The following is a 12,261-nucleotide window of genomic DNA, read 5'->3' on the forward strand; positions in this document are numbered from 1 at the left end:
TCATATTTTCCCCTACCCCAATTAAATGTTTGCCCAAAATGTCGGCTCCTATCCCTCTCCAGCGCAATGGTGAAGGGGATAGAGTTGTGGTCACCACCTCCAAAATGCTCTCCCACAAAGAGATCGGACATCTGACCAGGCTCTCTTCCCAATCCAGATCAAGTACAGCCTCTCTTCACAAACTCCCTACAAGCTGTCTCTACGTGTGCTCCAACCTCCCCATCCTCTGCCTCTTCACTTCAGTTCCCACCCCCAGTAAATCTAGTTTAAACCCTCCCCAATAGCATTAGCAAATCTCCCCATCCAGATATTGGTCCTTATCTCAGTCCTGCTGAAGCAACTTCTGATTGTGAGTCTGTGACCCCTGGTTCCACACCCCATCATTCCTGCCTCTACCCTGTCAATACCCAGTGAGACTGTGTCTGTGCCAGTGAGACCACCTCTTATTCTTCTAATTATGAGACAGTCTCAGTCAGTGTAATCTCCCATGAAAGGTAAAACTTTAAAGTAAGAGGGTCAAAGTTGAACCAGGATGTTCAAGGAATGTTTTTGGACACAATGAGTGGAATCTTCCTGGAAAGTGCGGCTGGCATGGGGAGGGGTGAAAGCAGACACTACCATGATGTTCAACAGGCATTTAAACAGGGAAATGAACAGACAGGGAATGGAGGGTATGGATCATTTTTAGGCAACTTTGATTACATCATGGTCAGCATAGACAGCGTGGGCAGAATGGCCTGTTCCTGTGCTGTACTGTTCTGTGTTCAGCGTTTGAAATATCACAGCAAGGGACCCAGCAATTTCTTCCCTGGATTCCCACCATGACAGAGGATGCACTGGGTCAGACCCTGGGATTCATTCAGCTTTATGTGTTTAAGCTAAGCAGTCTCCTTTCTAATGTTACAGGACTTTTGTGTTCTCCTCTCTGAATTCCCCAGCTTCCATCACCTTCTCCACAGTAAATACAGATGAGAAGTATTTATTTCAGACTCACCCATCTGCTGTGTCTCCACACACAGATGACTAACTGATCACTCAAGGGACATTTTCCCTCACCAGTTACCCTTTTGTTTTCCACAGACAGAATCTTTTTGCAATCACCTTTATCTGACCTGCTAAAGCTATCTCATGTCCCTTTTGCTTCAGTGTTTTCCTACACCTCTTCTACTCCGCAAGGACCCAGCTGGTTTCACCTGAATTACGACTCCATCTGAACCAGAGCCACAGTAACCCTCGTCAGCCAGGGTTCCCTCATCCCTCCAGTCCCACCATTCACTCTAACAAGGACAGGCTGATCCTGAACCTTTACAAACTCAGTTTTCTTTCTTTTCTTTCTTTTTCAATCTTTTTATTAAGTTTTTCAGAAGTAAATACATAATGTTCATAGTAGTATAAAGGGAGTGGGATTACATTGTTGGCAATTAACATACGAAAAAAGCTATAAACAGAACCAATATAATTGACCTCTCACACCCTTGATACCCAACATAGGAAAAAGGGGAAAAAAAATCAAATTGAAATCGAAATAAAAACTAAACTAAATTCAGTTTTAAAGCCGCTCACTTGCCAAACATCTGTTTACTTGGGACCACCCTTTGGTTCTACACCTCTATATATTCTTTGACCCCTTCCATGCCCCCTCGGTTCAGTCTGTTCACTGCTCTGAAGAACATCAGAAATAGCTGGCCAGGCTCCTTTGTGGTGTCGGTCTGTTTCAAAACATTACAATTCTCCTCCTTGAATTTCCAAACTTCCATCACCTTCTCCACAGTAAATACAGATGAGAAGTATTTATTCCAGACCTCACCCATCTGCTGTGTCTCCACACACAGATGACCACACTGATCCTTCAAGGGGCATATTCCCTCACCAGTTACCCTTCTGTTTTCCACAAGCTAATGGAGTCCTTTTGGAATCTCCATTATCTTACCAGCTAAAGCTATCTCGTGTCCCCTTTATGTCCTTCTGATTTTCCCTCTTCACTCTTCTCCTACACCCTTTCCACTCCTCCAGAGATTCACCTGATCCCAGCTGCTTTCCCCTGACACACGACCCCACCTTGGATGAAGGGAAGGAGATGCGCAATGAGGAGAAGAGAACGTTTGAGAGGGTAACCAGAATGGTGAATGGAAAAAGAGAAGGGAGGCGAAAAAGGAAATTAATGTTCATGCCATCGGGTTGGAGACTATCCAGACGGAATATGAGGTATTGTTGCTCTGACCAAAGCGTGGCCTCATCGTGGCAGTAGCTGAAGCCATCAACGATGACAGAATAGGAATGGGAGGTGGAATTGATATGGGTGACCTCTGGCAGCAAAACCTCTGACAGGTGTCACTCACAGGTGAAGTGTGACTGCTTGGTCCTGAATGGCGGTGAGGGAAGAGGGGCAGGGGCGGGTGTCGCAATCGTCCCGCTTGCAGGGTTAAGTGCCAGGAGGGAGAGCAGTGGTGGGGGACAAGTGCACAAGCGAGTTACGTAGACAGCGATCCCTATGTAAACTGCAGAATAAGATCTGTATGGAATTCTGATGTTCTCTATTTGTGTAAATGTTTAATGTATTTGGGAGCGCAACCGTTCAGGCAATCGGTTCACAGCGTCAGTTTCACGGTGCAGGGCCCCACCTGCTGCTGAAAACCAGTACTGCAGGAGGAGCAGAAACAAAATGCTGTTGACTCTCAAAACACAAAAATACAACTGCAGATGCTGCGGATCAAGGAATACGTACACAACGCTGGAAGAACTCAGCAGGTCAGGCAGCATCCGTGAGAAAAGAGTAGCCAACGTTTCGGGCCGAGACCCTTCATCAGGAATGGGGGAGAAGAGAGGGCCGAAGCCCAGTAATAGAGATAGTGGAGGGGGAAGGGCTAGAGGCGCCAGGTGGAGAACCAATCAGAGGAAAGATAAAGGGGGGGGGGGGGGGATAAGCATGAAAGAACTGCAGAGATAGAGGAGCAGAAAGTTGAAAGGGGAGAGAGGCAGGGAGGGACCTGGGATAGGGGAGGGGGAGGGAATTACCGGAAATTGGAGAATTCGATGTTCATACCACCAGGCTGGAGGCTACCCAGACGGTAGATGAGGTGTTGCTCCTCCAACCTGAGTTTGGCCTCATCATGGCAGTAGAGGAGGCCATGTATGGACATATCTAGATGGGAATGAGAAGCCACCCACTTCAACTCTGCTCCTTTATCTCCTTTATAAATGGAAGAGACCTTGGAGTCTGGTACTGCTATTCACTAAAGCTCGTTTATTAGTAACTACGCAATACAGTAATATAAATTCAGATGTATCAGCCAGGTTAACAATGATTATTTCTAATTGTGAAAATAAGCTTCTTCGAGCTTAGGAGGTAATTGGATACAGTCTTACGACGATAGGTAGAGTTCAGTTCGGATGATTGACTTGAGTAGTGTTGGAGAGAGAGAGATGTTTATTTCTTCAGGTAAGCAGATGCCGTCGATTCACCGTTGTCCTCCGAAATCCTTTAAAAGTCACTGAATGTGACCATAACAAGGAGACCGTTTACTGTGGGCGAGTTATCAACCCAGGCGAGGGTTGGACACACTAATAACTTCTCACTGGTCACCCCTTTTTCACACTGCGAGAGCCACCGATCGATGCTCACGATCGATCCTCCAAAAAAAAAAACAATTTTCTGCGGGCACAACAAAGCTCATCCAGTGTCCAAAACCATGTGTGTAACAACCAGCTGACTTTGTATTTATCTCTGCATGCTGAACATCAGTTGTTCGTCACATAACGCCGCCCTGGGTCACCATGACGACCCAGAGGCTGACAGCAGCAGTTAGTGTCTTAGTAGAAATCCCAAACAAACAGTGAGCAGTCTTCGCCTCTCTCTCTCTCTCTCTCTCTCTCTCTCTCTCTCTCTCTCTCTCTCTCTCTCTCTCTCTCTCTCTCTCTTTAAAGGCACAGTCCATAAGGGATAATTCAGGATCCCGTCACAAAGGGCATCGAGCCCAAATTGTCCATTTGTCCATTTCCCTCAGCAGATGTTGCCTGAAGGATTTACCCGTGATGGACTGGGCCGCATCCATGACTTCTGTAGGATTTTCTATCCATGGGCTTTGGCGTTTCCATACCAGGCCGTAATGGAACCACTGAACATACTCTCGCCATACGTGCAGAAGTTTGTCATGCGATTAGATGTCATGCTGAATCTATGCAAACTTTTAAGTTGTTGGTTGTTGGTAGGTAGGGTTAATACCTGACTTTGAAGAGCACTTGTGAGTTACGTTCCGGCTGGACTTAGTCCTTAAACTGCTGGAGAACAGTGCGGAAAGATCAGGTGCTGTTTTCTCCCGATAGTTCCAAGTGCTCCAGCCATGTTTTGTCACTCTGCAACCTTGTCCTTCAATCTCTCTGAATTATGGAGGACAGCATGTGTATAAATGTCTGTCTCCAGCAGACTTCATCATGATCACCATAACTCCAGTATTTCTACTATTTTTTAATGTTTCTTAATTGTACATATGATTTTTTATGTTCAATCGCCGAGCAGCAGTGAACCATCTGATTGGCCTATCAGAGTTCTCTTTGGGAACTAGTTGACTTGATCAGCATTTCTGATCTGGCTGTTGTTCACGATCGCACTTAATAAAAAAAAGTAAAGGCACTGCCGTGCTTTCTTCGTATTTTCAATGACATGCCAGGCCCAGGGCAGATGCTCTGAAATTATAACATTGAGGAATATAAGGTGGCTGACCCTCTCCTCCTGGTCAATAACCAGCTCCTTCCTCTTACTGACATTGAATGACAGGTGTTGTTGTGACTCCACTCAGCCAGACTTTTACTCTCCCTCTCATAACTCACCCCGTGGCTACGGCCTGCAGCCATCAGGCTCCTGGACCAGTTTCCCTCGCCTCAGACAATGTGCCAGTGAATCGTTACCACAGCTGTGCTTCAGTTGAAATTGATCCTCAGACTCTGAAAATTCAGCAAGGAATCCTGAATGGTTTGATAGCAGAGAAAATAAGTGTGGATTCTGGGTATTGATTGTATTTCCATTCTGGAATTACAGCCATTTTGAAATTACAAGGAGGAGCAACAGAGGAGCTGAAGGCAGTGTGGACAGGGCCAATGAACTTAACCTGTTCTTCAAGAGATTTGACACTGTGGCCCCTGCCCATCCCCCACATGATTCATCTGTTGTCGGCCTCCAACCAACACGTACCCCACTCTCCCCTCCTACCCCTCCTCACAGTCCCCCACCCTGCACTCATGACTACACCCTTCCCCCACCTGAAACCACCACGGTGGGCTTCACAGCTGAACATAGAAACATAGAAAATAGGTGCAGGAGTAGGCCATTCGGCCCTTCGAGCCTGCACCGCCATTCAGTATGATCATGGCTGATCATCCAACTCAGAACCCTGTACCTGCTTTCTCTCCATACCCCCTGATCCCTTTAGCCACAAGGGCCATATCTAACTTCCTCTTAAATATAGCCAATGAACTGGCCTCAACTGTTTCCTGTGGCAGGGAATTCCACAGATTCACCACTCTCTGTGTGAAGAAGTTTTTCCTCATCACAGTCCTAAAAGGCTTCCCCTTTATCCTTAAACTGTGACCCCTCGTTCTGGACTTCCCCAACATCGGGAACACTCTTCCTGCATCTAGCCTGTCCAATCCCTTTAGAATTTTATACATTTCAATAAGATCCCCCCTCAATCTTCTAAATTCCAGTGAGTATAAGCCGAGTCGATCCAGTCTTTCTTCATATGAAAGTCCTGCCATCCCAGGAATCAATCTGGTGAACCTTCTTTGTACTCCCTCTATGGCAAGAACGTCTTTCCTCAGATTAGGGGACCAAAACTGGTGAGAAGACAGCTGAAATGTCTCCACCCAAGCAAGGCTGCAGGCCCGGATGGTGTCAGCCCCAGGGTGCTCGAAGCCTGTGCCCCCCAGCTATGTGGAGTACTTCACCATGTCTTCAACCTGAGCCTGAGTCTCCAGAGGGTTCCTGTGCTGTGGAAGATGTCCTGCCTCGTCCCTGTACCGAAGACGCCGCGCCCCAGTGGCTCCAATGACTACAGACCAGTGGCATTGACCTCTCACATCATGAAGACCCTGGAGAGACTTGTTCTAGAGCAGCTCCAGCCTATGGTTAGGCCACACTTAGACCCCCTCCAGTTCGCCTACCAGCCCCGACTAGGAGTTGAGGATGCCATTGTCTACCTGCTGAACCGTGTCTATGCCCACCTGGACAAGCCGGCGAGCACTGTGAGGGTCATGTTTTTTGACACCATGCATTCAACACCATCTGCCCTGCTCTGCTGGGTGAGAAGCTGACAGTGATGCAGGTGGATGCTTCCCTGCTGTCATGGATTATTGATTACCTGACTAGCAGACCACAGTACATGCGCTTGCAACACCGTGTGTCAGACAGAGTGGTCAGCAGCACTGGGGCTCCACAGGGGACTGTCCTGTCTCCCTTTCTCTTCACCATCTACACCTCGGACTTCAACTACAACACAGACTCTTGCCCTCTTCAGAAGTTTTCTGATGACTCTGCCATAGTTGGATGAATCAGCAAGGGAGATGGGGCTGAGTACAGGGCGACGATGGGAAACTTTGTCACATGGTGTGAGCAGAATCATCTGCAGCTTAATGTGAAAAAGACTAAGGAGCTGGTGGTGGACCTGAGTGGGGCTAAGGCACCGGTGACCCCTATTTCCGTCCAAAGGGTCAGTGTGGACATGGTGGAGGATTACAAATACCTGGGGATACAAATGGACAATAAACTGGACTGGTCAAAGAACACTGAGGCTGTCTACAAGAAATGTCAGAGCTGTCTCTACTTCCTGAGGAGACTGAGGTCCTTTAACGTCTGCCGGACAATGCTGAGGATGTTCTACGAGTACCCAGTGCTATCATGTTTGCTGTTGTGTGCTGGGGCAGCAGGCTGAGGGTAGCAGACACCAACAGAATCAACAGACTCATTCCTAAGGCCAGTGATGTTGTGGAGGTGGAACTGGACTCCCTGACGGTGGTGTCTGAAAAGAGGATGCTGTCCAAGCTGCATGCCATCTTGGACAACAACTCCCATCCACTCCATAATGTACTGGTTAGGCACAGGAGTATATTCAGCCAGAGACTCATTCCACCGAGATGTAACACTGAGGGTCACAGGAAGTCATTCCTACCTGTGGCCATCAAACTTTACAACTCCTCCCTCGGAGTGTCAAACACCCTGAGCCAATAGGCTGGTCCTGGACTTATTTTTTCCACCTGCCATGATTAACTTATTGTTATTTAATTATTTATGGTTTTATATTTCTATATTTCTTCACTATTCTTGGTGGTGCGGCTGTAACGAAACCCAATTTCCCTCGGGATCAATAAAGTATGTCTGTCTGTCTGAGTCACTTTATGGACATACCAACAATCTCTGTATTTACTGTGTCTTGTTTTAGTATGATTATTATTAAAGTCATAGTAAAGTACAGCACAGAAACAGGCCCTTTGACCCATCTAGACTATACCAAACCATTTAAACTGCCTTCACCCATCGACCTGCTCCTGGTCCATAGCCCTCCATACTTCAGCCGTCCGTGTACCCATCCAAACCTCTTAAACGTTGAGATTGAGCTTGCAAGCACCATTTGTGTTGGCAGTTCCTTCAACACTCCCACCATCCTTTGAGTGAAAATGTTTCCCCTCAGTTCCCCGAAACCTTTCACCTTTCACCCTTAACCCATGACGTCAACTGGTAATCACACACAACCTCACTGGAAACAGCCTATTTCTATTTACCCTATCTGTACCCCTCAGAATTTTATGTACCTCCATCAAATCTGCCCCCAATCCTCTACGTTCCAAGGAATAAAGTCCTAACCTATTCAATCTTACTTTATAACTCAAATCCTCCAGTCGTGGCAACATCCTTGTAAGAATACGTACACAATGCTGGAAGAACTCAGCAGGTCAGGCAGCATCCGTGAGAAAAGAGTAGCCAACGTTTCGGGCCGAGACCCTTCGGCTACTCTTTTCTCACGGATGCTGCCTGACCTGCTGAGTTCTTCCAGCATTGTGTACATATTCTTTGATCCACAGCATCTGCAGTTGTATTTTTGTGTTTTAACATCCTTGTAAATTTTCTCTAGTCTTTCAAACTTATTTACATATTTCCTGTCTCTAGGTGGCCTAAACTGTACACAATATTGCAAATTAGGCCCCAATGACATCTTATACAGCTTCAATATTACATCCCGTTTTCTGTACCCAGTACTTTGATTTAGGAAGGCCAATGTGCTAAATGCTTTTGTTATGATCCCATTGACCTGTGAGGCCACTTCAATGAGTTAGGGACCTGTATTCCCAGATCCCTTTGTCTGCCCACTCTTCTGTGCCTGACTGTTCACTGTGTAAGATCTACCCTGGATGGTCGTACCAAAGTGCAACACATCACACTTGTCTGTAATAGATTCCACTTTCCATTTTGCAGTCCAGTTTCCCAGCTAGTCCAGATCCCGCTGCAAGCCATGATAGCCTTCGTTTTCCATGACACACACAATCTTGGTGTCATCCGCAAATTAGCCAATCCTTTTAACCACATTATCATCCAGATCACTGACATAGGTGACAAACAACAGACCCAGTACGGTAATACTGTTGAGGGAGATGGTCATGATGATACTGTTGAGGGAGATGGTCACAGTGTTACTCTTGAGGGAGATGGTCATGATGATACTGTTGAGGGAGATGGTCATGATGATACTGTTGAGGGAGATGGTCACAGTGTTACTCTTGAGGGAGATGGTCATGGTGATACTCTTGAGGGGGATGGCCACAGTGATACTCTTGAGGGAGATGGCCACAGGTGTTCTTTGCACTGGCTGTTCAACGCCTTCCCTCTTCCTGTCACCCAGTTTCCTGTATGCTACACCCTGGGTGTACCTACCTGTCTGTATGTCCTATCTGTCACTCACTCAACCTCCTGAGTGACCCGGTGTTCATCCAGTTCCAGGTTCAACTCCTTACCGTGGATTGCTAGAAGCTGCAGCTGGATGCACTTCTTGCAGGTGAAGTTGTCAGGGCCACTAAAGTTCTCCCTGCCTTCCCACAAAATACCAAGAGGAGCATTGTACTATCCTGTCTAGCAATCCTAACTGAACAAATATAAAGGAAAAACAATCAATAAACTGTGAAGGGAAAGAAATCTACCTACAGCTTTTCACTTTCTCTGACTGAAGCCTCACGTCACTGAACATCTCATGCTTCGGATTTCCGATTGGCCGTTGCTCAATCGTTCTTTATGTTTTGTGCGTTTTCTCAGCTGCATCGGATCCGGAGCGAACAATAATTTCGTTCTCGTTTACACTTGTGTACTGGAAATGACAATACTGCACACAGTTTTCAATATCGAATGATGGATGTTTGGAAGTTCAGTTCATTTCAGTGCCGCCTTTAACCACAGGGGGCGGTGGCGAGCGGTCCAGAGATTGCGCAGTTTCACGGCGCAGACTCGCCACCCTCTGGTGGCAACCGGTACTGCAGGAAGAGCGGAAAGAAAATGAGGCAACTCTAGTGGGCAGGGACAACAGGGGCAAGAATTTATTGTGTACGGAACGTGCGCTTCAACGCAGGACCAACATTTACTGTCACCGAATGTCCTTGAAAAATGAGCGACTTAAGCTACTACACTCTGTGTGGTGTCATCCATATACGTTTGTACATCAATTCCTTAACAATAATTTAAACTGTCCTTATTAAGGTTACTATTCTATTAACAGGTGAAGTTATTGGATAATTAATATATCTCTCTATCAATTCAAATGGGTGGCCACTGGGAGATGATGTAATGGAATGGGAATTGGAAGTGGAATTGAAATGGGTGACACTTCTGTTGGGGTCATTTACTGTGTTCTGTGCTCCCAGTGCGGCCTCCTGTATATCTGTGAGACCCGACGTAGATTGGGAGACCACTTCACCGAGCACCTACGTCCGTCCCCTAGAACAAGCGGTATCTCCCAGTGGCCACTCATTTTAATTCCACTTCCCATTCCCATTCAGGTATGTGCACCAATGGCCTCGTCTACTGTCATGATGAGGCCACACTTGGGTTGGAGGAACAACACCTTATATTCTGTCTGGGTAGCCTCCAAACTGATGGCATGAATATCGATTTCTCCAACTTCCAGTAATGCCCTCCACCCTTCCTCCTTCACCATTTTCACTCCCCCAGCTGATCTCCTTGCCCACCCATCGCCTCCCTCTGGCGCTCCTCCCCCCCCCCTTTTTCTTTCTTCCATGGCCTTCTGTCTCTTTCATCAATCTCTTCCCAGCTCTTTACTTCATCCCTGCAGGTTTCACCAATCACCTGGTGTTTCATTCTCCTCTCCCCCCAAACTTTTAAATCTGCTCCTCAGCTTTCATTTCTCCAGTCCTGCTGAAGGGTTTCGGTCTGAAACCGCGACTGTGCTTTTTTCCATAGATGCTGCCTGGACTGCTGAGATCCTCCAGCATTTTGTGTGGGGAAGTCAGCAGGCCATGCAGCATCTATGGAAAGGAATACAGTCAGCATTTCGGACTGAAACCCTTCAGCAGGATTGGAAAGGAAGGGGAGAAGTCAGAGTTAGAAGGTTGGGAATGTGAGGAAGATGTACAAGGTGGCAGGTGATAGGTGGAGACTCCAGGAGAGGGAATTGGCATGGAATACGAACTCCACGGATTCGGACTGATGCATTTTACCTGCATTTCCTCGAACAAAAATGGGTTCAAAACCAACTAACTGATTCCTACTGGGATCCCGGTTCTACTTGTCTCGTTCTGTCTGGGCAGCTTGCAACCCAGCGGCATGAACATCAAATTTTAAAACCTCTCATATTTACTCCACTCTGTCACTTTTCCTTTTTCTCTCTGTCCTCCTGATTGACAGACCCCATCACCTTCTCTCTTCCCCCTCCTCCCCATCTGCCCATCCCCCAACCACTCCCCCACCTCCTTCCCTTTATTCTGGCTCTACCTTCCTCTCCCTAACAGATTCCATCATCTTGGTCACTGCCACCTCTCACCTCCCAGCTTTTGACACATTTCCACCCTCTACCCTTCCCTCATCTATCACCCCCTCACCTGGATCCACCCACCACCGGCCAGCTTTTACCCCACCCTTCTCTTCATCATTCCACACCGGTCATCTCTCCTTTTTTCTCACCCAATTGAAGGGGGCGGGAACCAAAATGCTGATTATTCATTTCCCTCTATAGATGCTGCCTGGCACGCTGAGATTCTCCAGCCTGTTACCGTCACGTGACCCGCCTCCCCAAGATTCACCTTGACCTCCCTCTCCCAGTCAGCATCACCCCCGCTTGTCCCAGTTACCCTGTCAGTCCCGGTGGATTTAGCACCCGGGGGAGCCGGGGAGCTCAGGACCCGCCGCCCGCGGCTGCTGCTGAATCCGCAGTGTTTCTGTTCCGTTGACGGATGCGGTGAACGAGTTAAAATTAATGGATCGATAATTCTCAAATCGTGTTTATTTCACTCTCCGCACATTTATATTTACACTGACTTACTCCTAACGCCGGTCCCGGGACCCGACCCATTTACAGACCCGGAGCGGAACCGGAGCAGATTCTCAGCCACTCGTTTTTATTCGCAGTCCCGAAGTAAGGATAAAGTTTCTCCGTGAATTTATTCCCAGTGAAGGTGTGGAGATGGGACTTGGTCTCCGCGTTGTAAAATGAAACTGTCCTGGATTCGTAACTGAGATAAACTCCCACCCTCCCGGGGATGGGACCGGCAGTGAGACGGGACTCAGGGGAGGTGTAAACCCACAGCACGTCATCAATCCGCGTGATGGTCCAGAATCCGGTCTCCGGACTCCGTGTGACCCATCCCTTCCTCTCCACAGACTCTGCGGCGACTCCCAGCCTCCAGTTCCGATTCCCCGTCACCTCCACCTCCCAGTAATGTCTCCCCGATGTGAATCCCTCCGATCCCAGCACACAAGCCCAGTATGTGAACCTCTTCCCGGTGTCAGGGAGATCCCTCCGGGTCCCGGTACATCTCACACTCTTCCGATCCTCAGACACCTCGAGCAGCGGATTCGCCGTTTCCACATCCAGGGTGACAGAGTCTGTGGGGAGAAGCAGAGAATTAGAGAGTCACCGGGGATCGGGAGGAGACTCAGGCAGCGTGTCCCCGGGATCGGGGGGAGACTCGGGCAGCGCGTCCCCGGGATCGGGAGGAGACTCGGGCAGCGTGTCCCCGGGATCGGGGAGAGACTCGGGGAGCGCGGCCCCGGGA

At 48.0% G+C, this 12,261-nt stretch overlaps 1 protein-coding gene across 1 annotated transcript in view; it reads right to left on the minus strand.

Moving 5' to 3' along the window:
* Positions 1 to 11,353: 11,353 nt before the first annotated feature.
* Positions 11,354 to 12,261, minus strand: part of LOC140719490 (zinc-binding protein A33-like) — a 29,225-nt gene continuing 28,317 nt past the window's right edge. The window contains exon 6 of the mRNA XM_073034205.1: positions 11,354 to 12,091. Within this exon, the coding sequence (XP_072890306.1) occupies positions 11,559 to 12,091 (533 nt within the window). The 3' untranslated portion in view covers positions 11,354 to 11,558. The remainder of the gene's footprint in view (positions 12,092 to 12,261) is intronic.

The sequence above is a fragment of the Hemitrygon akajei genome, chromosome 2 (genome assembly GCF_048418815.1).
Source record: "Hemitrygon akajei chromosome 2, sHemAka1.3, whole genome shotgun sequence".
NCBI lineage: Eukaryota > Metazoa > Chordata > Chondrichthyes > Myliobatiformes > Dasyatidae > Hemitrygon > Hemitrygon akajei.